The following is a 24989-nucleotide window of genomic DNA, read 5'->3' as shown; positions in this document are numbered from 1 at the left end:
AATGCTTATTTGGGCCCTTTTTTGGCCCCTAATTCCTAAACTGTTGAAACCAAAACTCCCAAAATCAATCCCAACCGTTCTTTTGTGGTCATAAACATGTGTCAAAATTTCATAGATTTCTATAAACTTAAACTAAAGTTATAGTGCGAAAACCAAGAAAATGCTTATTTGGGCCCTTTTTGGCCCCTAATTCCTAAAATGTTGGGACCAAAACTCCCAAAATCAATACCAACCTTCCTTTTGTGGTCATAAACCTTGTGTTAAAATTTCATAGATTTCCATTCACTTTTACTCAAGTTAGAGTGCGAAAACTAAAAGTATTCGGACGACGACGACGACGACGCAGACGCAGACGCCAACGTGATAGCAATATACGACGAAAAATTTTTCAAATTTTGCGGTCGTATAAAAAGCAGCTAGAAATTCTGTTACAAAAAAATGGCAACGCAGATGGGAAAATAGTTATACTGGACGTCACTATTTCAGATTTCATCCTGAAGTTAAAGATAAAGTTAAAAAAGACTTCCCGTCAAAAAAAATGTACAACATAATCAACAGTTTACGAACAGGTTATTCTAAATTAAATGCATACCAATTTATAATAAACCAGCACATCAACTCGGAAACCTGTCATCACTGCAAACAAAAAGAAAATGTACAACACTACCTTTTTGAATGTGACCTGTATTCAGATGCCAGAGACAAATTATTTCATCAAATATACTTCATAACAGGACAAATTCCAACAGATCTAGACAATTTATTAACAATCAATTTGCCAAATGCAGAAAATATCAATCAACTATTAGCGGAGTACATAGAGGAAACAAACCGTTTTAGTGGATAATTTGATACAAATTTCTTTAAATTTTTTATATTTTTAATTTTTCATGCCATTTCAATAACCTAATAAACCATTTTTTAAATTTATTTCACTTCATACAATAATTCTATAATATTTTTAAAGCGCCACCTACAATATATAAGTACAAAGGAGAAACTACATTTGTGATAATTATTTTACAAGAGAGGATAATTTACAAGAGAGATTACTCTGTCATCACGACAAAGATTGAAGATTGAAGATTTTTGCCAAAAAATACCAAACAGAAAGAAAAGGGGTATATTCATACCAAGCCGATGTGTAATTATAATCATTCTGATCTATTCTCCGAGTAAAATATATATTTTTAAAAATACTTTGTTTCTTTTATTAGGGAGCTACCATTTGATTTTTATGGGGGGGGGGGGGGGGGGGGGGCTAGGATGAAATTTGAAAAAAATAGGCAGGACAGGAGTTTTGAGTAAAAAAAAAAGGCAGGATGAGACACTTTTCAAAAAAAAAGGCAGGATGACAATTTAGATAAAAAAGTCAGGATAAACTAATAAAAAAAAGGCAGGACCGAATAGAGTGAAAAATAAAAAGGCAGGACAGAGATTACAACTAAAAAAAATGCAGGACAAAATTTTTCATCATAGCCCCCCCATAAAAATCAAATGGTAGCTCCCTTAAATAAATTGGTTATGGAGAAAATGCAACAAAACGTACATTTAAATAAAGATCAGCAACAATTTCCCGAAGACTGAAATTTTTATTTCTTATTACAGAATTACTTCCCTTTGAAAGTCACTTGTGCGTTTGTAAACAATGACGGACCCGAAAACTTGTGAATCAAGTTAACTTTGACTCAAAAGTGCTAGCGTGTAGAAATGATGAAATTTCGATTCAAATTAACGTACAGAAAGCTGAATATTAATATTTTACGAAAACTGCTACTCGGTTCATGTTGTTTATACCGTTTAAGTGTTAAACGATGTAATATCTGAAGGTCATAGCATTTTTGGCGCAATTCAGTCGAAAATCTCCGTTTATTTAATTAATCTTTTTATTCAAAGGAGGCGAGTAGCACTTTTCTAATACTTTAGTATATAAGATATCCACAGATAACAATACTTAGAAACAAAAGAGTGTCTACACGCTAGCACTTTTGAGTTTACTGTTTTCACGTTTATAAATAGTTTTAATCCTATACATGTCATAAGAATGTGAAAAAATCATGCAAAGTTGTCAAAAGAGTTCAAAGTTTATTTCCATCTGATTTGCATAGCTATTTATCTGATTATTTGACTTCTAACATGGATGAGTTTTCTTGTTTGAAGGATAAGCCAGTTAAAGTTTTCATATAGTATGTTTTATTTGTTTTAATTTGTATATTTAGTATTTTACTTATTTTGTCAATTATATTATTGTTTAATAGGTATGGTTTCAAAGTTTTTGGATTTGTTGTTTTTCTTGGTCACGTTAATGAGCCGGTTTTGTTATCGAAACCACCCTCAAAAACGTTGTTTGATTAGATTGTGTTTTCTTTAGATGTTGGTTTGTTTAGATTGTGCTTAAGTTTTCTGTTTGAATAGGTTTATTAATGAGTTTGCTCATTTATTTGGATTTTTAACCTCTCTGAACAAGTTTTATTGTTATAAATTTGTTTCATTGGGTTATGGTATTCCTTTTGTGACTTTTTGAAGTCATGGCAGAAATCTATTGAGTGGCAGTTAGTTTATGTGCGAAGACAACCAGCTGATATAGTAAGCCGTTCTTGTATCGAGAACACCTTTCTTACTTTTGGTACAACGTTTGATCATCTTGAACCCGGAATCACATGTTAAACGTGATTCTGTGAGATCTACAATGGTGGACTAAACCTGGTACAACGATGGACTTTAAGAACCCGAAAACACATGTTAAAAGTGTTTTTTGTGAGATCAACAATTGGTGGACTATACCTGGTACAACTTGAACCATGCAGATTAGCCGTATTTACATTCCGTTTCCGTTTGAAGGACTATTTGTGGAATGCTGTACATATGCTGTGTCCATTTACCGTTGGATATATATGCTATCGATTATTGTACTTTATAAACTGTGTTTACCGCTTATTCCTGGACGTTTATACCGTGTGGAACTTTCCTGATGGTTGGGCCGTGTGTTAGTTTGACATTTTTGTGACATTAATTGACATTTTGTTTGCATTGTTTTATATTGTTTATTGTTTTCAACACATCTATTTTAAATATTTTTTTCCCAAATATTAATTTCTTTTATTATTAAATTAATATTTGTCCTTAGGGGGAGGAATGTAATAGATGTGCCTTGATGTGTCTAGGTTAATTCCCCTTAATTTGGACAGATTAATTATTTAGTATTTAAATGTTTATTTTAAGTTTAATTTTATTTAAACACAGTAAGATAAAAGTAAGGATTGTTAATTTAACTGTTTTAGTATTTAACTTTCGATGTTTTTATAATGTTTTATGAATATTTATTTATTCAACTTTTCTTCAGTACCGTTTCAGTAAAGTTATCCTGTTTAATGACAAGTTTAGAATATCATTTGATATTCAGTCGGAGTCGGCCTTGCACAGGCCTCCAAATACTCGCCGGACTGTATCAGTTCACTTGAGTTTAGAGTTAGCCACCACTTCGGTGCAGTTCGCCACAGTTAGTCACCCCTTTATGGTGCAAATCTCACTACTTTAAAAACACAACGCGAAGCAAATTTACTTTACTTTTAATACTAACTCTGAGAACACTTCAATTTCATTTTACCTTTGAAATTACTCTATTTTTGAACTTCAGTTCAGAAAGTTTTCTGACTCCTGTTTATATCCGACTTTGTTTAATACATGCAATTATTGTACATATGTGAATAAAATATAGTTTCGTTTGATCATTGTCTGTTGTTCAGCCATAATCTGATATCAGGTATCCCAATGGTCGAATAGGGGCGAAGTACTGGCCGCTACACGTCCCGGAAGGTGTCGTCACCGACCCCCTCCGTTACAATAGATTTTGAGTGTCACGTGATAACCACGTGATAATTTGAGAATGTTATTTTTGAAAACGAAAATTTATATTGTCAACATACTAGCAAAACTAAAAAATATAACAAATTACACTATAAATGAGTCAAAAAGTCTTTTTATTAAAAGTTGAAATTTAAGTATCATTTTTTCATTTTTTTGAAAATACAGCATTAACATACCCGCGTGTGTACCTCAGGTAGACCAAGCCTGCCGAAAGTTTTGATGGTAATACACATCAATATTCATCAGAGTTGGGTGTATGTAAGTTGCATTGGTCTGTACTTGAGGTACATTTGATGCGTACCTGAAGTAGACAAAGCCTACTGAATATTTTGATGGCAATACACATCACTAACATCAGAATTGGATGTATGTAGATTGAGTAGGTCTGTACTTGAGGTACAGTTGATTTGTACTTCAAGTAGACAAAGCTTTCGAAAGTTTTGATGGTAATACACATCAATATACAACAGTGTGAGGTGTATGTAGGTTATATCTATCTTTATTGGAGGTACAGTTGATGTGAACCTCAGATATACAAAGCCTTTCGAAAGTGTTGATGGTAATTTATATCAATATTCATCAGAGTTGGATGTATGTAGATTGAATTGTTTAAAACAAACATGACACAAGGTCCCAAAGTTCCAGTAACAGAAAAGTTTATATGTTTCATTCTTTCATCTCAGTACACGTATTATTCTTATAATTACTTTTGGGAGTCTAAAGCAAATTTTCTAAGTTGGTGCCAAAAGAATCCCTGGTCAGTTATATATATTCTAACACCTCAATCCAACTTGCATTTTGCACTATAACAGCAACATTCTGTTCACCTTAAGGGAATCCGGGTCCGTTCGCCAAAAAACATGTTCGCCCCCTTTCACTTTCGCACCCTACACATTCAAACCCAAAGTCCGTTCGCACCCTTTTTATTGGTTTTGTGTTTAATTATTTTGTAATTGAGTTTTGGTAAGTGTCAATTTTCCTTTTGTTTGGTGGTTTTTCGGCAGTAATTGATGGTATCAGTTGATTTTTGGCTTCTTGGAATTCTTCGTTCTTGCTCAGTGTAGAGATGGCCATGGGGTCGGCGCTGTGTGGTATAGGCGGATCCGGGAATGCAGGGGTTCAGAATATCGAAAATAAATAAAGAGCTGCTGAACCAATGCCTCCTATGTTTTGTGCTGGTAGAGTTCCCTTGAGTTGATACCAGATGGTATGAAGTGTTGTCAAAAATTAAATACCACTAAAATGACAACAACACTTAAGTAAACTTTTTAGACCACTTTGCGGCTGTTTAAATTTCGCGATTTTCAAATTTACTTCATGTATTAAAATAAGATAAGATCAAAGTTTTACAAGTTTTCTGACGATTTATATTCGCGTTATTTTCTATCCGGGAAAATAGATCGCTCGCAACAATTAGTTGGTTTACAGTAATTTACCTATCATTACGTTTGATCTACACTATATGAAATCATTGTTTATTATGTGTCAAAGGTGAATATTTAAGGATTTATAAGACGTCTGTTTTTTCAAAGAAAAGAGGAAAAATAAAATCTGCATGAAGTCATTTATTGAAATTACAATTACCGGTATAATTTGCGTTAAACAGTTAGCAAAATGACTTAACTCTAACTAGAGCATTTTCTGCAAGAAATGTATTTGTTTATTCCCAATTATATTATTATTTAACCGTACAATTTTTTTGAACATGTATATTTAAATACAGGAAATGTATTTTTTCCAATGAGAATGAGAATGGTTTGCATAACAAGGAGAAACTTTTTTTAGATGAATCTATTTTTATGCCAGATAGTAATCATCATTTAAATAAATTTAAATGGCACTCCAATTTCAGCTGTTAATGAGATTTGAATTCTTTGCTGGCTATAATTAACAAGATTCAGCTATTCATTTATTTAGGGATTTCCCATATTTTCCCGCTAAATAGCACACTGCTCCCAACAAATGTAAACACACAAATTTTGCATGTGAGCATGATATGTTTGCAGGATTATTGATATTGAATTTAAGGTACAGTAAAGCATTTGCATTAACAGAATAGTTTGCATACAATATTTTTGATTTATTTAAACATGTGCTTCACTGAGCGCAGCTTGATACTACCACAGAGGTCGAACCCTGAAGAGTTGGCACAAATTTGGACACAGTATTCAAGCTTGATGCTGTCTGAATTATTGAAGATTTCTTCTTGAAACTTTTCAAAAAATTTGAAATTTGAAAAATTTTGAAAAAAAATATGATTCCCTAAAAAAAATTGAAAATAGATTCCCCTCACTTTTGAACTCCCCCCACCTTTGGAGCAATTACCCCCAACCTCAATCCCAGCCTTCCCTTTAAAGTAAAATTTTAGAGAGATTCATACACTTAAACACAAGTTATTGTCTGGAAACTAGAAAAATGCTATTTTTTGGTTCTTAATACCTGCATGTTTGTGGCAATTACCTCCAAACTAAATCCCAGCATTCACTTTGTGATACTGTATATTCAGAAATTATTGTTATGTTTTTATTATTGCGAAAAATGAGACAGGATTATACATTGTAATCGCAATAGTTTAAACTGGCATTTTGAAATTACAGGATTTTTCTCAACATCGCAAAAATTAAAATCACAATTTCGTCTTAAATGACAAAATCGCAATAATTTTTGTACTTACAGAATAATGGAACCTTGTGGTACAATGTCAGAGAGATCCATACACTTACACAGTCACACTAGTTATTGTCTGAAAACTACAACTAGAGGCTCTTGATAGAGCTTTAAGAGCCTGTGTCGCTCACCTGTATCTACCGTGGTTTTGGAAATCATGTAAATAAGGTTAAATCATAATAAATAGTATTAAATACCCCGATAATGATTGAGACCAAGTTTGGTTTAATTTGGCCCAGTAGTTAAATCAAAAGCAGGTCATCCAAGTTTAGTCTTACAATAGTTACTGAAGACCCCTTATCATTATTTAAATTAGTGTTCAAGTTGTGACCATTTGAAATTGTTTTTTAAAGGAAAAGTCCAAAAACTTTTTACTATAATCATATCGGAAACCCTTAAAATATAAATCATACATTTTAATTTTAAAAGTTGCACGACTGAGTACTTTCCTTTCTGAATTATTAGTTGGTTAATAGCTACACCAAAAGTTGTTGATGCACTTTAAATTCCATTATTAGTTGATTAATGAACAATACTTAAAATGAGATTAATCCACTCCCAGCATGCAAAAAGACTTAAACTACGTCACAGAAGTCAGGAAGTTCAAATAAATAAAATCAATAATTCCCAATTTTCTTCTTTATTCGTGTTCATATCCCGTTAAAACTTGGTGAATATGTTGTTTGGTATTATGAACATAATAAGATAAGTAACCAGATGCTCCGCAGGGCGTAGCTTTATACGACCGCAGAGGTTGAACCCTGAACGGTTAGGGCAAGTATGGACACAACATTCAAGCTGGATTCAGCTCTAAATTTGGATTGTGATTAAATAGTTGACACAGCATAGGTTTCTGACACAGAATGAATGTGTTCTAATGAACTTAAAATTTTTGATTCTCTTAGAGCAATTCACTATGCTGTTGAATATTAATCCTCTCAAAAAATGTTTGAAGAAATTTTCTTTTTTACTTATGAAATTTCAAATGAGAAAAATTGAACCCAATTTTTTTAATCACATCCCCCTTTCCCTTATTCCAAAACTAATCTCAATTAAAATTTCTAATGGAGTTTGCAACAATAACTACTCATTTAAATACATCATAAAATATTAAGATGTAAAAAAACTGCTTGTTATCACTGAATGGTAAAGATTATTTTAATTTATCAGTTGGTAGTAAAAAGTGAATATACATTGTATATTGTATATAACAAAGATTTAATAGATATAGGAAGATGTGGTGTGAGTGCCAATGAGACAACTCTCCATACAAATAACAATTTAAAAAGTAAACCATTATAGGTTAAAGTACGGCCTTCAACACGGAGCCTTAGCTCACACCGAACAACAAGCTATAAAGGGCCCCAAAATTACTAGTGTAAAACCATTCAAACGGGAAAACCAACGGTCTAATCTATATTAACAAAACGAGAAACGAGAAACACGTATATATTACATAAACAAACGACAACTACTGTACATCAGATTCCTGACTTAGGACAGGTGCAAACATTTGCAGCGGGATTAAACGTTTTAATGGATCCAAACCTTCTCCCTTTTTCTGAAACAATAGCATAACATCACAACAAAGAAAAACATACGATAAAATATCAATTGGCAGACTTAACTCAATTTAAGTTGATTCTGGACAAAGAAAGATAACTCCAATTAAAAAAAAATCTTGCTATTGTACAATATTTTGCAATTAGATATTTCTTGCTTACTATTCTGGACAAAGAAAGATAACTCTAATTAATTTTTTTTTTGATATTTCACAATATTGTGCAATTAGATATTTCTTGCCATTGCGCAATACTGTGCAATTGAAAAGACTTGCTATTGCACAATACTTAATATAATAATTTTAGATCCTGATTTGGACCAACTTGAAAACTGGGCCCATAATAAAAAATCTAAGTACATTTTTGGATTCAGCATATCAAAGAACTTCAAGATTTCAATTTTTGTTAAAATCAGACTAAGTTTAATTTTGGACCCTTTGGACTTTAGTGTAGACCAATTTGAAAACAGGACCAAAAATGAAGAATCTACATACACAGTTAGATTTGGTATATCAAAGAACCCCATTTATTCAATTTTTGATGAAATCAAACAAAGTTTAATTTTGGACCCCGATTTGGACCAACTTGAAAACTGGGCCAATAATCAAGAATCTAAGTACATTTTTAGATTCAGCATATCAAAGAACCTAACTGGTTCATTTTTTGTCAAAATCAAACTAAGTTTAATTTTGGACCCTTTGGACCTTAATGTAGACCAATTTGAAAACGGGACCAAAAGTTAAGAATCTACATACACAGTCATGACAGTTAGATTCAGCATATCAAAGAACCCCAATTATTCAATTTTGATGAAATCAAACAAAAGTTTAATTTTGGACCCTTTGGGCCCCTTATTATGTTGGGACCAAAACTCCCAAAATCAAACCCAACCTTTCTTTTATGGTCATAAACCTTGTGTTTAAATTTCATAGATTTCTATTTACTTATACTAACGTTATGGTGCGAAAACCAAGAAAAATGCTTATTTGGGTCCCTTTTTGGCCCCTAATTCCTAAACTGTTGGGACCTAAACTCCCAAAATCAATACCAACCTTCCTTTTGTAGTCATTAACATTGTGTTTAAATTTCATTGATTTCTATTTACTTAAACTAATGTTATTGTGCGAAAACCAAGAATAATGCTTATTTGGGCCCTTTTTTGGCCCCTAATTCCTAAACTGTTGAGACCAAAACTCCCAAAATCAATCCCAACCGTTCTTTTGTGGTCATAAACCTTGTGTCAAAATTTCATAGATTTCTATTAACTTAAACTAAAGTTATAGAGCAAAAACCAAGAAAATGCTTATTTGGGCCCTTTTTGGCCCCTAATTCCTAAAATGTTGGGACCAAAACTCCCAAAATCAATACCAACCTTCCTTTTGTGGTCATAAACCTTGTGTTAAAATTTCATAGATTTCCATTCACTTTTACTAAAGTTAGAGTGCGAAAACTAAAAGTATTCGGATGCCGGACGACGACGACGACGACGACGACGACGCCGACGTGATAGCAATATACGACGAAAATTTTTTCAAAATTTGCGGTCGTATAAAAAATCGTGAATTTTCCCTTAAACAATTTTCCCGTTGACTTCCATATATAGTAAACCTCTATGTTCTATTTTTAGCCATGGCAGCTATGTCGGATAAGTTTTTCAATCAAAATACCTAACTGAAATTGTGGCTAAGTTTAATTCTTGTATGTATGGTTAAGAGAAAACAGGTTTACAAATAAATAAGATGTTTACTGTAAATATACTTTTATATGTCAGGGCTGGGCTGATAGATGTTACATGATGGTAATTTTGATACAAGAACGGTAAAAGTGACGCCACAAAAATTGAAACATGATCTGTGTTTTGTGGTAATTGGCATTGTGCATATAAGAGGGGCGAAAGATACCAGAGGGACATTCAAACTCCTAGATCAAAAATAAACTGACAACACCATGGCTACAAAAGAGAAAGACAAACAGACAAACAATAGTACACAAAACACAACATAAGATTCATAACATTTGGTTGAGGCAAACTAAAGTAAGAGAAGGGATACCAAAAAGTCAACAATTTTTCCATTTGTAGAAGGGCATAACTTTAGAACAGTAAAAGTGACCAAAATTCAAACTTGATCTGTGTTTTGTGGTAATAAGCATTGTGTATAAATTTCATAACATTTGGTTGAGGCAAACTAAAGTTAGAGAAGGGAAACCAATTTTGGGACGGACGTACAGACGGACAAGGGTAAATCCCAATACCCCCTCCGCTACGGCGGGGGCATAAAAATTGATTTGCACTGATTTTTCAAACTTGTTCTAGACATTGCTGACCTCTATAAATTCTATAAATATCTTGCAAGAATAGTACACAGGAGAGCACTTACAAGACTGGATGGATGCAGGGTATTTCTATGTCCCTTGCAATGTGCCAAACAGGGGATGATAAGTAATGGATAATAGATAAATTTCACCATTCTTGCATTTTCTAGTACATTTCCTATGTCACAATAATGTTAATATATATACATATCTATATATCTAGCTCTGAAAATAACTCTGATGCTGTATAAATAAACTTTTTGTTACTTTGTTCTTGAATTACAAAATGTTGTGGCAACAATTTCACTAAGATTTTGTACTAAAAAATAAATGTATTTTAAGAGATTCCACCTCTATATTCATTACTATGAATCAACTTTGGTATTCACTTTAGCTTTGATAGGGTGAGCAGATTCTAGTAACACAAAAGGCAGATTATACTTTTGGTATTCCTAATCTTTGTCCTAATCTTTGTCGGTTTCCTAAACGTAGAAAAGCTTTTATCAGCTGGCTCCTCTCCCTTGCCTTTAATATATCATAAGGTCCAATGAAATGCAGAGTAGCTTTGTCTTCTGGACCTAATTTATCTTTGATATGAGTACAATACCTGGGTGATGTAGACAGGCATGTTATCAGTATCTGAAAAGAAAAATCAGTTATACTTAATTACATGTAGTATACCACTAGAAAGTTACTTGTTACCTGCCCAAGAGATGGTATAAAAGACACTTTAAACTGATATTTGTGAATATAGCACACTGGAAAAAAAGTAGAAGTACCCAGTGATCTTGCTCCACAAAATGATACCCCTTCCCCTTGCAAAGTCCATGATTTGCTAAGGGGAAACCCTAAAAATAATTTTAATAAAAAAATTAAAGAACCTCACATACCCCACACCCCCACATTGTCACTTGACAAACAAAATCTCACCAGATTCCTAAGTTCAAAGACTCATAACTCTACAAAAGTCAACTGATAAAAATTTTCTTGTGGATATGCACAATTAACATATTATGTCCTCATAAACTACAAAGTTTCAACTGTTGCAGTAGTATAATTAGGCCAAAATTCTAAGTTCTAAGGGGCATAACTCCTAGAAAAAAAATTGAATCCTAATTTCCTGTCGATAAGCACATCTACATAGTATGTCCTTATTATCTACAAAGTGTCATGAAATTTTGTTGTGTGGTTTCAGAGAAGTTGCGATGACAAACTGTTGCAGTAGTATATTTTGGCCAAAATTCTAGGTAAAAGGGGCATAACTTCTAGAAAAAAATTGAATCGTAATTTCTTGTCGATATGCACATCTACATAGTATGTCCTTATTATCTACAAAGTGTCATGACATTTTGTTGTGTGGTTTAAGAGAAGTTGCGATGACAAACTGTTGCAGTAGTATATTTTGGCCAAAATTCTAGGTAAAAGAGGCATAACTTCTAGAAAAAAATTGAATCGTAATTTCTTGTCGATATGCACATCTACATAGTATGTCCTTATTATCTACAAAGTTTCATGAAATTCTGTTGTGTGGTTTCAGAGGAGTTGCGATGACAAACTGTTGCAGTAGTATATTTTGGCCAAAATTCTAGGTAAAAGGGGCATAACTTCTAGAAAAAAATTTAATCTTAATTTCTTGTCGATATGCACATCTACATAGTATGTCCTTATTATCTACAAAGTGTCATGAAATTTTGTTGTGTGGTTTCAGAGAAGTTGTGATGACAAACTGTTGCAGTAGTATATTTTGGCCAAAATTCTAGGTAAAAGGTGCATAACTTCTAGAAAAAAATTGAATCGTAAATTCCTGCCGATATGCACATCTACATAGTAAGTCCTTATTATCTACAAAGTTTCATGAAATTCTGTTGTGTGGTTTCAGAGAAGTTGGGATGACAAACTGTTGCAGTAGTATATTTTGGCCAAAATTCTAAGTTAAAGGGGCATAACTCCTACAAAAAAAAAATTGTAATTTCCTGTCGATATGCACATCTACATAGTATGTCCTTATTTGTTGTGTGGGGTATAATAAACTGCTGACACAGAGAAATGTCTTGCTGTCAGCAGAAAATTCTGAAAAAGACAATTTGAGGGACAGCAGCATTGACAATTAATACAAAGTCGCTAGACCATGACATAGGGGCAGGGCATCCAAATAATTAAACTGATTTGTACTGATAGTAATGCAATTTTATAGAAAATATCATTTATCTATCAAAAGGGATCATTAATTTTACTGGACTGAAAGTGTTGATCATTTAAGAGTTGATCGAAACATTTTAATCAATTAGCTATATATTAACATTACCTTTGTCTCATGGAGCAAAAGGCCAAGACATTCTTTTTTGAAGCAAGAATTGCCTAGTCCAATGATCAGCTGTCCAACATGTTGGCTAAATCCTCTTATCTTTGATGGATCCATAGTTTGATCAACTAATGAATCATTGGTTGAAACTTTAACCTAAGAACAAGGAAAACCATATAGGACCCACTAATTCATAATTAATAACTACTGTACATTCAGAAATTATTGCAAGGTTTCTTTATACAAATAATTTGACTGGTTTAATATCGCAATAATAACTAGAGGCTCTTAAGAGCCGGTGTTGCTCACCTTGGTCTATGTGTTGCAGTGCATATTAAACAAAGGACACTCTACATTATTTAAGACAAGAATAGAATTCATGACAAAACTCTCTGTTTTTGTGTCAGTGACTTGTTTGTAGAACTTACTTTACTAAACATTCTTGCTTACAGTTATCTCTATCTATAATGAGCTTGGCCCAGTAGTTTCAGAGCAGAAAATTTTTGTAGAAGATTAACTCCTGAAGTGGTCAATTGACAATTTTGATCATGGTGACTTATTTGTAGAGCTTACTTTGCTGTTTAAAGTTTATCTATTTCTATTATAATATTCAAGGTTATAACCAATAAACTGCTTCGCTGAGCGCAGCTGGATACGCCCCCAGAGGTCCAACCATGAACAGTTGGGGCAAAAATGGACACAATATTCAAGCTTGATAGAGGTCTGAATTTGGATTGTAATTAAATATTTGACATATTATAGGTTTCTGAATAAATGTAGCCAAAGAACTTGGAATTGGTTATATGAATAAAACCCCAAAACTCGGAAACGGTAATTCTGAAATTTATAAAAAATGAAAGGGAGCTCACGTCAATAGATATAAACAATTCACCAAAGTTTCATGCATATTGGTTAAAGCTTTTTTGAGTTAATGTCCGACATGTTGACGAAGGACGGACAGACGGTCAACGGTATACCATAATACGACCCGTAAACGGGCATATAAAAACTGCAAAATTTCCTTAAAATTAACAATTCAGGGGCAGCAACCCAACAACAGGTTGTCTGATGCATTTGAAAATTTCAGGGCAGAAAGATTTTTACCTGATGAACAATTTTACTCCTTCTCAGATTTGCTCTAAATGCTTTAGTTTCAGATATATATTAAAGCCAAAAACTGCATTTTACCACCAGGTTCTATTTTTAGCCATGGCAGCCATCTTGGTCAATGGGCGTGGTCATCGGATACCTTTTTTAAAGAAGATACCCTAAGCATAATTTAGGCCAAGTTTGGTTTAATTTGGCACAGTAGTTTCAGAGGAGATTTTTGTAAAAGACTACAATAAAATGCTCCGCTGGGCGCAGCTTGATACGACCACAGAGGTCGAACCCTGAACAGTTGGGGCAAGTATGGACACAACATTCAAGCTTGATACAGCACTGAATTTGGATTGTGATTAAATATTTGACATAGCATAGTTTCTGACACAGAATGAATGTGCTCTTAAGAACTTAAATTTTTTTAATTTACCTATTCAAACTATATCATTATTATTTGCTTTTATATATAAATCAGAAATAACCAATTTAAAATGGAAAATTTTAAAGAAAAAAAAAGGAAAAAAAAATCCCCCCCCCCATATTTTGTGAACCCCCTTATGATTCATCACCCCCAAACTCAATCCCAGCCTTCCCTTTGTGGTATGGTACCTTGCAGTACAATTTCATAGAGATCCATACACCTGAACACAAGTCATTGTCTGGAAACTAGAAAAATGCTTGGTTTTTTGCCCCTTTTTGGCCCCATATTCCTAAACATTTAAAGCAATTACCCCCAAACTCAAACCCAGCTTTCCCTTTGTGATATGGAACCTTGTAGTACAATTTCATAAAGATCCATACACTTACACACAAGTTATTGTCCTGACTCTAGAAAAATGCTTGTTTTTTTACCCTTTTTGGCCCCTAATTTCTAAAATTTTGAAGCAATTACCCCCAAAATCAATCCCAGCCTTCCCTTTGTGGTATGGTACCTTGCAGTATTATTTCAGAGAGATCTATACACTTGAACACAAGTTATTGTCTGGAAACTAGGAAAATGCTTATTTTTGGCCCCCTTTTCACCCCTTATTCTTAAACGTTGTGGGCAATTACCCCCAAACTCAATTCCAGCTTTCCCTTTGTGATATGAAACCTTGTAGTACAATTTCAGAAAGATCCATAGACTTACACACAAGTTATTGTCATGAAACTAGAAAAATGCTTGTTTTTTGCCCCTTTTTTGGCCCCTAATTCCTAAAATTTAGAGGCAATTACCCCCAAAATCAATCCAAACATTCCCTTTGTGATATGGAACCTTGCAGTACAATTTCAGAAAGATACATACACTTGCACAAGTTATTGTCTGGAAGTTACAAAAATGCTTATTTTTGGTCCGTAATTCCTTAACTGTTGGTACCATAATCCCCAAAATCAATCCCAACCTTCCTTTTGTGGTATCGAACCTTATGGTAAAATTTCATAGAGATCCATTCACTTAAACAAAAGTTAGAGTGCGAAAACCAATGGGTCTTCGGACGACGACGAAGTCATACCAATATATATATATATATACGACCACAAATTTTTTTTGCAGTCGTATAAAAATTTACGAAAAATTGTGAAAAAATGACTTTAAAGGGCAATAACTCTTTTTGGGGTGAATTGACAATTTTTGTCATGTTTGACTTATTTGTAGAGCTTACTTTGCTGAACAATTTTGCTGTTTACAGTTTATCTCTATCTATTATAATATTCAACATAATAACCAAAAACTGCAAAATTTCCTTAAAATTACAAATTCAGAGGCAGCAACCCAACAACGGATTGTCTGATGCATCTGAAAATTTCAGGGCAGATAGATCTTGGCCTGATGAACATATTTACCCCCATGTCAGATTTGCTATAAATGCTTTAGTTTCAGAGATATAAGCCAAAAACTGCATTTTACACCCATGTTCTATTTTTAGCCATGGTGGCCATCTTGGTTGATGGGCGGGGTCATCGGATAGTTTTTTTATAACTAGATACCCTAAGGATGATTTAGGCAAAGTTTGCTTTAATTTGGACCAGTAGTTTCAGAGGAAATGATTTTTGTAAAAGTTAAGGGACGACGACGACGATGGACGCCAAGTGATGAGAAAAGCTCACTTGGCCCTTTGGGCCAGTTGAGCTAAAAATTGCATTCTGATATCTGATACATAGTTCTGTATGCAGATTTCTTAAGTCTAGTCTTGTAAGTGCTCTCCTGTGTACTATTCTTGCCAAATATTTAAAGAATTTAAATCGAAGGTTTATATCAGATGGCTTAAAATTTCTCCACTGATTTTTTTCAAAAAACTAAAATCCATGAACATGTATTGTAGCTTTTGCTCATACCACATGTACCATGAAAATATAAGTACTTTCACAGTTTTTGAGTTATATGTTTTACAATTGGAAATGAAAATTAATTGTTGACACACAAGCCTGAAATTTTTTTACTTTATTTATATATGAAGAAGTACCTCTGCAACTGTCATTATCTGTATTTCATTGGATGAAATTCTGAAAGTTAAGTCTGGAACTGCCACAACACGAACATCCTTGATCATGGTTTCCTGGACCAATCCTATCCTACAAAAAGAACCATTTTCAAAATTAACCTTTCATCATTTTCATATACAGGGTACCAGGATTTGATAATTTAAGTCGAGTCAATCGATTGCGATCTTGTTTTAATCAGTTATTTAAGGTGGTTACAATATTTCATGGATTTTAAATATGTCAAGGGCTAAATATTTTTGTGAGGTTTTTTGTTCATGCTTTTCTATGTTTCTTGTCACTGATTTTGATCTTCCTTAATGTTTATAGGACAAGGTACAATTTGGGGTAAAATTTTCCTTAACATAAACTGTAATCCAATGAAATATTTGGCTTCTATTCTTGTATGAAATATTTGCCTTTCATTGGTTACACAACCATAAATAGAGGCTCTAAAGAGCCTGTGTCCCTCACCATGGTCTATGTGCATATTAAACAAAGGACACAGATGGATTCATGACAAAATTGTGTTTTGGTGATGGTGATGTGTTTGTAGATCTTACTTTACTGAACATTCTTCATGACAATAGCCCAGATACCATTTATGTAGGAAGCAGGCCATGCAATACCCTCCTATATTATTAAGATATTTAACGTTTGGCATCACTGGGGTATATTTGTGCAAAAAAAGTTCACTTATAATTAATAAACGATAAATTTAACTGTACAAAACTAATCAATTACAATTTTTATGTTCATTCTAAGTATGCATGACATATTTGCCACTGGACATTAAGCAACCAAGAGTTAAATTATGCGTTGCAAATTAACAAACCGCGGACACTCAAAGTGGACACGCTTTGCAAATAATAATAATTGAACAAGTTTGGATCATTTGGGATTTTGAGGACACGTTTGGGCATTGTTGGGGAGATTGACACTTTTGGAAGTGTTACATATATCATGTCCGTCTGAATTTCAAAATAATAAAGAAATAACATTTTCATTCCACTAATTAAGCTTGCTCATGTTGTTTCATTTCTTGTTGTAGCAAGATGTTGGTAAGGAATCTTACTGCTATTCTCCATTTAAAAAAAACAATATCTTACTGGTTTTACATGCAGTCAGGGGTACTACTTGTACAAGTGTATTTTATTTACTTGTAGAAGTAAAAAAATATATACACATATAAGTAAATAAATAATGTTTGAATAATCTCCCCTTAATTTTCTAAAAAATTTACTTGTATAAGTAAATTTTTCTTACAATCCCACAGAAATCCTCAAGTTTTGAGATTTAAAATCATGCCTTTAATGATTTTTCCCAGGTTTGCTCAAATTTTTTCATTAAAGTTCAATGTTTCATCTAATTAATTCATCAAAGAAACTGATTGAGCAAAGATCTTATATATTTGCGCAAGGCAATCAAAAATTGCTCCTTTGGGGCTTGTAAATGAGCAGTGTTATGAAGATAACAGACAAATGGGATTTTTATTGTCCATGAAATTACACTTAAATGAATAGTAAAGACATCTGTAAAGGGTACACAATTTAAAATTCTATTAAAGCAAAGAAATCTGAAGAATTCAAGAAAAGAAGAAAGGATGATTTTTTTACTTATATACAAGTAAAAAATTCTGAATGATTAAGGGACATAACTAAGCCAATTTTTTTTTTACCTATACAAGTAAATAAAATTCACTTGTATAAGTATCCTACAAATTTACTTATATGTGTATATTTTTTTTTACTTCTTCAAGTAAATAAAATACACTTGTACAAGTAGTACCCCTGACTGACATGTACATGTATGTACATGTATTGTAACACAATAGTCCAGCAATGTGAAAAAAAACCCTGAAAAGTCAGTCCTCATTCTGCAGTATGTTAAGGTTAAGCACAAAGTGGTTAAAGAAACAGTCTTGTCAATAGTCATGATAGTAATGGTCAAAATTTATTTTCACCATATTTTTTAAAGAATTTACCTTCCCTTTAGGTTACACATTCTGCAAAACTTCTCCAGCATTGTTGTGAACCTCATTTCTCCCACTGTTCTAGAAGTCAACAACAAATCACGAAGTATTTCTTTTAGGTCATTTTGAAAGTCATGTCTTCCAGCTACAGTATGATGTATCAAAACTCTGAAAAAAAAATCCTAATTATTTATATAAGAACTGGACACTGATTAGAGGTGCATAGAATCTGCTGTCGATTTGGAAACTTGTTCTATAATCTATTATTAAGTCAGACTTGGTGTCTATTTGAGTCGTACCTGTACATATATGCAAAATCAAATAAATGGGGAAGATACTGTAAAAATAGCAATGTAGAAATCATAATTTTGACTTCTGGGACACAAGATTCATCTTCAAAAGTTTATCGGATATATATGTCCCTTCCAGTACTAGTTGAAGGATAAAGACTAAAGGCAGAGACTTTTCTTACTTTTCAACAGGTTTGGAACAACCCTCCAAATGTGGGACTGTCCCTCAGACAAGGGATCATTTTGCTGTTGTAGAAAAGTAAAAAGAAAAATTTTGCTTTTTTTTAACTTAAAAGGGGAAAAATTCTTTATATTTGGAACAACTTTTCTTAAAGAGGGGTCCACTTATTTTTAAAAATAAAGAAGATACATGTATTATTATAAATTAAAGTCCAGGAATATTACAAAATTCTTGGACATGTTTCGACCATATAATACCAGATAGTTGTATAGTTCTTTGGGAAAAGTTTCTTCAAATGATATGAATATGTGCCCTTTTGTACTAAGAAGTGGTTTTTACAACAATTTTTTTTTTTTTTTATCACTTGAAATTGATCCCTGATTTAAGGGATAGTCATTACATTGAAGGGTTACTTATTTGAGGGGTTGTTCCCAACCTGTTGAATATATTTCTTCATAACGACAGTTTTCTTTTCCGGACCATCGTAAATGAAAAAGTTGAGACGTAAAAATATGCTTGAAACACGTGCGTCGCCAATACGAAAAATAAATAAGATGGATGAAATCAAATCATTACATATATATCTTTCGCCAAATTCTTTCGCAAGTGATGAATTTTAATCGCCACAATTTTTATTTTTTTGCAAAATGCGAAAATGGTGAACGCCAGCGGTAACCTTGAAAGGGACATAACTGAAGAACAGTAAAAGTGACGCTACTCAAATTTGTACTTGATCTGAGTTTTGTGGTTATATGTATTGTGTATAAGTTTTATAACATTTCGTGGAGGCAAACTGAAGGTAGAGAACGGAAACAAAAAATTCAGCAATTATTCCATTTGTAAAGGGGCATAACTCTAGAACAGTAAAAGTGACGCTACTCAAATTTGTACTTGATCTGAGTTTTGTGGTTATATGTATTGTGTATAAGTTTCATAACATTTGGTTGGGGCTAACTTTAGTTAGAGAATGGAAATGAAAACTAGTATTTTTTCCATTTGTAAAGGGGCATAACTCTAGAACAGTAAAAGTGACACCACCAAAATTCAAACTTGATCTGTATTTTGTGGTATTAAGCATTGTGTATTAGTTTCATAACATTTGGTTGAGGCTAACTTTAGTCAGAGAATGGAAATGAACACTAGTATTTTTTCCATTTGTAAAGGGGCATAACTCTAGAACAGTAAAAGTGACACTACCAAAACTCAAACTTGATCTGTGTTTTGTGGTAATAAGCATTGTGAATAAGTTTCATAACATTTGGTTGAGGCAACCTAAACTAGATTTGATTTGATTTTTGGTGTTTTAACGCCACTTTTAAGCACCGCTTTTGGGCCAATTTTTATTGGTGGAGGGAGCCGGAGTGCCAGGAGAAAACCACCGACCTGTGATAGGAAAACTGACAATCCTAGTCAATTTAGATTGGAGTCGAGTGCACCCGCACGAGCGGGGTTCGAACTCGCAACCTCAGTGTTGACTGGCTAGTGATTACAGTAGTAACTACTTACAGTACACACAGAGAGGATGTAATCTCATACTCTCTACACTGTGTAAAAACTTGGTGTCACACCAGGAAACTCCAGCAACACTCTACAAATTTTGGGAGGAAATTGGGAGAAACTTGGAGTAATTCCTACCTAAAACTCCTTAATTGTTTATTACCTTGTTGTGGTTTCTCCCAACACCATAATTTTTATTGCTATGTTTACCTTTGAAGTGTGCCACTAGACTGACTAGTTGTTGACTACAATTAACATTTCTTATGTTTCCTCTTATTAAATGACAGTCACAAAAATGATGAAAAGTGTGAGATTTGTTAAATTTTATCAGAGATATATTATAGTTTGATTTTATTAAAGATTCCTGCACAACTTTATTTATTAAAAATATTCAGCATTTGTTCTGACAGTGTTGATTTTTCATGCCTAAGAAACATAATTAAAACAAACAAAATATCACATGTTAGTGGAGTATAATTAATAGAAAATAAAGACATATATTTTAATTGAATTTATTCAATTTTATTTTGATAAATTTAAATAATAAATGAAGATTATTTAACTATAATATGTATGAAATTAATCTACATTATTTTATTATATTCATTTTTTTGGTATCATTACTATTATTTTTAAACCATGTATTATATATTAATATCTATATGTTAAAACTGACTATAAATACAACTTATTGTTAATATCAAGTTACCATTCTTAATTATGAGATTATGAAAGAATGTAAATAAATTTCAAATCTAAAAATACTTTTTGTATATAATTTTTTTAAATCATTTCATTAACCTTTTTTATAGTAGCTTTCAGAAATAAAATTAAACTAAATAGGAAATGATTAAAATAGGAATAAGTGAGAGAATAGTTGACATGTAATAATGTGTCTCTGTCACGACCATGCAGTCATGCTTTGTTGATTTTTATTACTTTTACCTGCAATCAACAGGTCATAAAACCCTCCCAGATGGGAGTAATTACTTGGTGTTTTTTTGGGAGGGGAAATCTGTGTTTCACAGTGTGACACTGTGTTACACCAGAATCAGTGTTGGGAGTATGAGATTACATCCTCTCTGTGTGTACTGTAGACCACTCGGCCACTGAGGCCCCTCCTAAACTAGAGAACGGGAATGAAAAATTCAGCAATTTTTCCATTTGTAAAGGGCCATAACTCTAGAACGGTTTAAGTGACGCCACTGAAATTTAAACTTGATCTGTGTTTTGTGGTAATAAGCCTTTTGTAGAAGTTTTATAACATTTGGTTGAGGCAAACTAAAGTTAGAGGACGGAAACCAACTTTGGGACGTAAGCCAAAATATTTATCAAATGGAATTTATTTTAATATGTTGCATTAGAATGGAGATATCTGAATTGTATTTCGTTGCTAGGTAAACTCAATTTGTGACAGTCAAATCTACTTTTCACGAAGGCCAAGCTTAAAATACAATACAGATATCTCCCAATTACAGATATTTGAATTTTAATGAGGGCCGGTAAATAATGAAAACTTATAAATGTAGATAAAATGCTCCGCTGGGTGCAGCTTGATACGACCACAGAGGTCGAACCCTGAACAGTTGGGGCAAGTATGGACACAACATTCAAGCTTGATACAGCACTGAATTTGGATTGTGATTAAATATTTGACACAGCATAGGTTTCTGACACAGAATGAATGTGGTCTAAGAACTTAAAAATATTTTTAATTTACCTATTCAAACCATATCATTATTATTTGCTTTTATATATAAATCAGAAATAACCAATTTAAAATGGAAAATTTTAAAGAAAAAAAATGGAAAAAAAGGAAAAAAAAATCCCTCCCCCAAATTTTTTGAACCCCCTTATGATTCATCACCCCCAAACTCATTCCCAGCCTTCCCTTTGTGGTATGGTACATTGCAGTACAATTTCAGAGAGATCCATATATACACTTGAACACAAGTTATTGTCTGGAAACTAGAAAAATGCTTGTTTTTAGGCCCCTTTTTGGCCCAAAATTCCTAAACGTTCAGGGCAATTACCCCTAAACTCAAACCAAGCTTTCCCTTTGTGATATGGAACCTTTTCATAAAGATCCATACACTTACGCACAAGTTATTGTCCTAAAACTAGAAAAATGCTTGTTTATTGCCACTTTTTGGCCCCTAATTCCTAAAATTTTGAGGCAATTACCCCCAAAATCAATCCCAGCCTTCCCTTTGTGGTATGGTACAGTACATTGCAGTACAATTTCAGAGAGATCCATACACTTGAACACTCCTATGTTCTATTTTAGCCATAGGAGCTATATGTTTCTTGACATACAAGGAAATAAAATATAACATTAATACTAGATACTCTGAAACTCATTTAGCCTTAGTTTGGCTGAAATTGATACAGCCGTTTCAATGGAGAAAAGATTTTTTTAAAGTACATGTAAGTCAACATGATGAACAAATTGTGAAAAAAGTCTTTAAAGGGCAATAACTCCTAAAGGGGTCAATTGACAATTTTGGTCAAATTGACTTATTTGTAGATCTTACTTTGCTTAACATTTTTGCTATTAACAGTTTATCTGTATCTGTAATAATATTCAAGATAATAACCCAAAAACTGCAAAATCTCTTTAAAATCATCAATTCAGGGGCATTATACCTGCAAAACCAGTTACCCGATTCGGCTGAAAATTTCAGGACAGGTAGACCTTGACCTAATACATACTTTAACTTCTTGTCTTATTTGCTCTAAATGCTGGAGTTTTTGAGATACATTTGTACATGTATAAGCCAAAAACTGCATTTTAACCTGTGTTCTATTTTTAGCCATGACGGCCATGTTTTTTGACGAAATAGAAAATAAAACCCAAACTTTATTTTATACACCATACTGATCATTCAGTTGAAGTTTGGTTGAATTTGGTTGAGTAGTTTTAGAGGAGAAGATTTTTTAAAGTTAGCAAATATGATGAACAAATTGTCAAAAATTGTCATTAAAGGACAATAACCCCTTAAGGGGTCAATTGACAATTTTGGTCAAATTAACTTATTTGTAGATCTTACTTTGCTGATCATTTTTGCTGTTTACAGTTTATCTTTATCTATAATAATATTCAAGATAATGACCAAAAACTGCAAAATTTCTTTAAAATTACCAATTAAGTGGCAGCAACCCAACAATGGGTTGTTTGATTCATCTGAAAATTTCAGGGCTGATAGATCTTGACCTAATGAACAAGTTTACCCCCCTCAGATTTGCCCTTAATGCTTTCATTTTTGAGATATAAGCCAAAAACTGCATTTGACCCCTATGTTCTATTTTTAGCAATGGCGACCATGTTTGTTGATAGATCAAAACTTCGGATACCCTAAGGAACATTCAGTTAAAGTTTGGAAGTATTTGGCCTAGTAGTTTCAGAGGAGAAGATTCTTGAAATAGTTTACAACGACGACAGACGACGGACGCCAAGTGATGGCATACGCTCACATGGCTATGCCAGGTGAGCTAAAAATGTACGTAACATTGAGTTTTCAGTGAATAGATTCAAATCAAATTTGATGCAATTTTTATATATAATAAAGAAGAAATATACACGATCAAAGCCTTAGATGGGCGGAGTTACCAGACTGCATCGTATCTTCATTTTTATTCCCTATAAATATTTTTTTATATTGGGGCGGATCGACTAAGGGCCCGATTGACATGAAAGCTACAAGAAGTACCTGACTGACACTGCAGTAGTGAATGGAATGAAAAGATGCTATTTTTAATTTTACCTGGAACTACTACCCACAGTTTTCATCAACTCTTCATCTGAATCAGCATCAACTTTGGGAAGAAAGTTTTCAACAAGATATTCTCTAACTTTAACATGATTTTCCTGTTCAAGTTCTTTGACACTTGTGTCAAATGTCAAGTTAGCATTCAAATAATCCATCATCTCGATTAAATCTGCATCGAGGGGTGGCAAATCTGCATTTATATTTGAAAACATGTCGAAAAATTCATCAATGCTCTTCGTGGATGAAGGGTCGATCCAGTTCCAATTAATCTGAAGTTTTTCTAGTTCGTTCATCGTCCAATCACTTGTTTCACGCGGAATGTAACTACTCAGTGCAGTTAATTTCTTCTGCTTATCGCTTGATGCGGAATAATTATCGCCATCTGATCTATTTGTCCACAGTGGATCATCTTCTGAATTTGAGCGGTGCCGTTTGCGTTTAGGTTTCGAGGATGACGCCATGTTGTGCCGAGGGATAATTGTTCTCAACTCGGACTACCAGATATCTCGGCCCAAAACAAACTCGGCCTATTACAAAGTCGGTTTCACAAACTTGGTCTATAACAGACTCAAACTATCACAAACTCGGATTGCTAAAAAGATATAAGTATGATAAACGAAATAAGTATTATTTTATTTGAAATTAACTATCAGTACTTTATTTTAAATGAAAAAAATATTATACTATATAAAAACAAACTAGCTCATTGAAGAAAATTATTAAAAGATAATAACGGTTTCAATGCATCACTTTTTTACTAGTACTTTCACTGCTTCCGCAGATCTTCAGGTAATGTGACTTGTATATAAATAAAACAATTGATTGACGTTAACAATAGTATGACGTTAACAAATACAAGGGAGACTACTAATGTCATAATGTCATTTTAAGATTTTAAAATGTTATGTTAATATTAGAATATCATTTATCATTTAATCCCGGGTTGAGAATGTTTATGAATAATTCTTCCTTCTTCCTCCGGAGAAAATCATTTTGACGATTGACCA

The 24989-nt window shown here is 33.0% G+C and overlaps 1 protein-coding gene across 1 annotated transcript; it reads right to left on the bottom strand.

The window, feature by feature from the left end:
• Positions 1-9768: 9768 nt before the first annotated feature.
• Positions 9769-24772, bottom strand: LOC139503613 (uncharacterized). The gene is made up of 6 exons (XM_071293422.1): positions 24733-24772; positions 23977-24574; positions 18257-18412; positions 16257-16365; positions 12715-12867; positions 9769-11048 (listed from the first exon to the last, which is right to left on the bottom strand). The coding sequence occupies exons 2-6, from the start codon at positions 24441-24443 to the stop codon at positions 10845-10847; spliced, it is 1089 nt and encodes a 362-aa protein (XP_071149523.1). The 5' UTR covers positions 24444-24574; positions 24733-24772; the 3' UTR covers positions 9769-10844.
• Between the last annotated feature and the right edge of the window lie 217 nt (positions 24773-24989).

Source organism: Mytilus edulis, chromosome 14 (assembly GCF_963676685.1).
Source record: "Mytilus edulis chromosome 14, xbMytEdul2.2, whole genome shotgun sequence".
Classification (NCBI taxonomy): Eukaryota; Metazoa; Mollusca; class Bivalvia; order Mytilida; family Mytilidae; genus Mytilus; species Mytilus edulis.
Note: the sequence above shows the minus strand (reverse complement) of the source record. Positions and strands in the feature narration are given on the sequence as shown.

Excerpts from the sequence above, each read along its gene's own strand:
- LOC139503613 (XM_071293422.1), bottom strand. The coding sequence starts at position 24,443 with ATGGCGTCATCCTCGAAACCTAAACGCAAACGGCACCGCTCAAATTCA. Across the intron at positions 12,868-16,256 it reads AGATAATGACAGTTGCAGAG|GTTAAAGTTTCAACCAATGA; the intron begins GTACTTCTTCAT and ends CCTTGTTCTTAG. Across the intron at positions 11,049-12,714 it reads TTTTGCTCCATGAGACAAAG|ATACTGATAACATGCCTGTC; the intron begins GTAATGTTAATA and ends TTTTCTTTTCAG.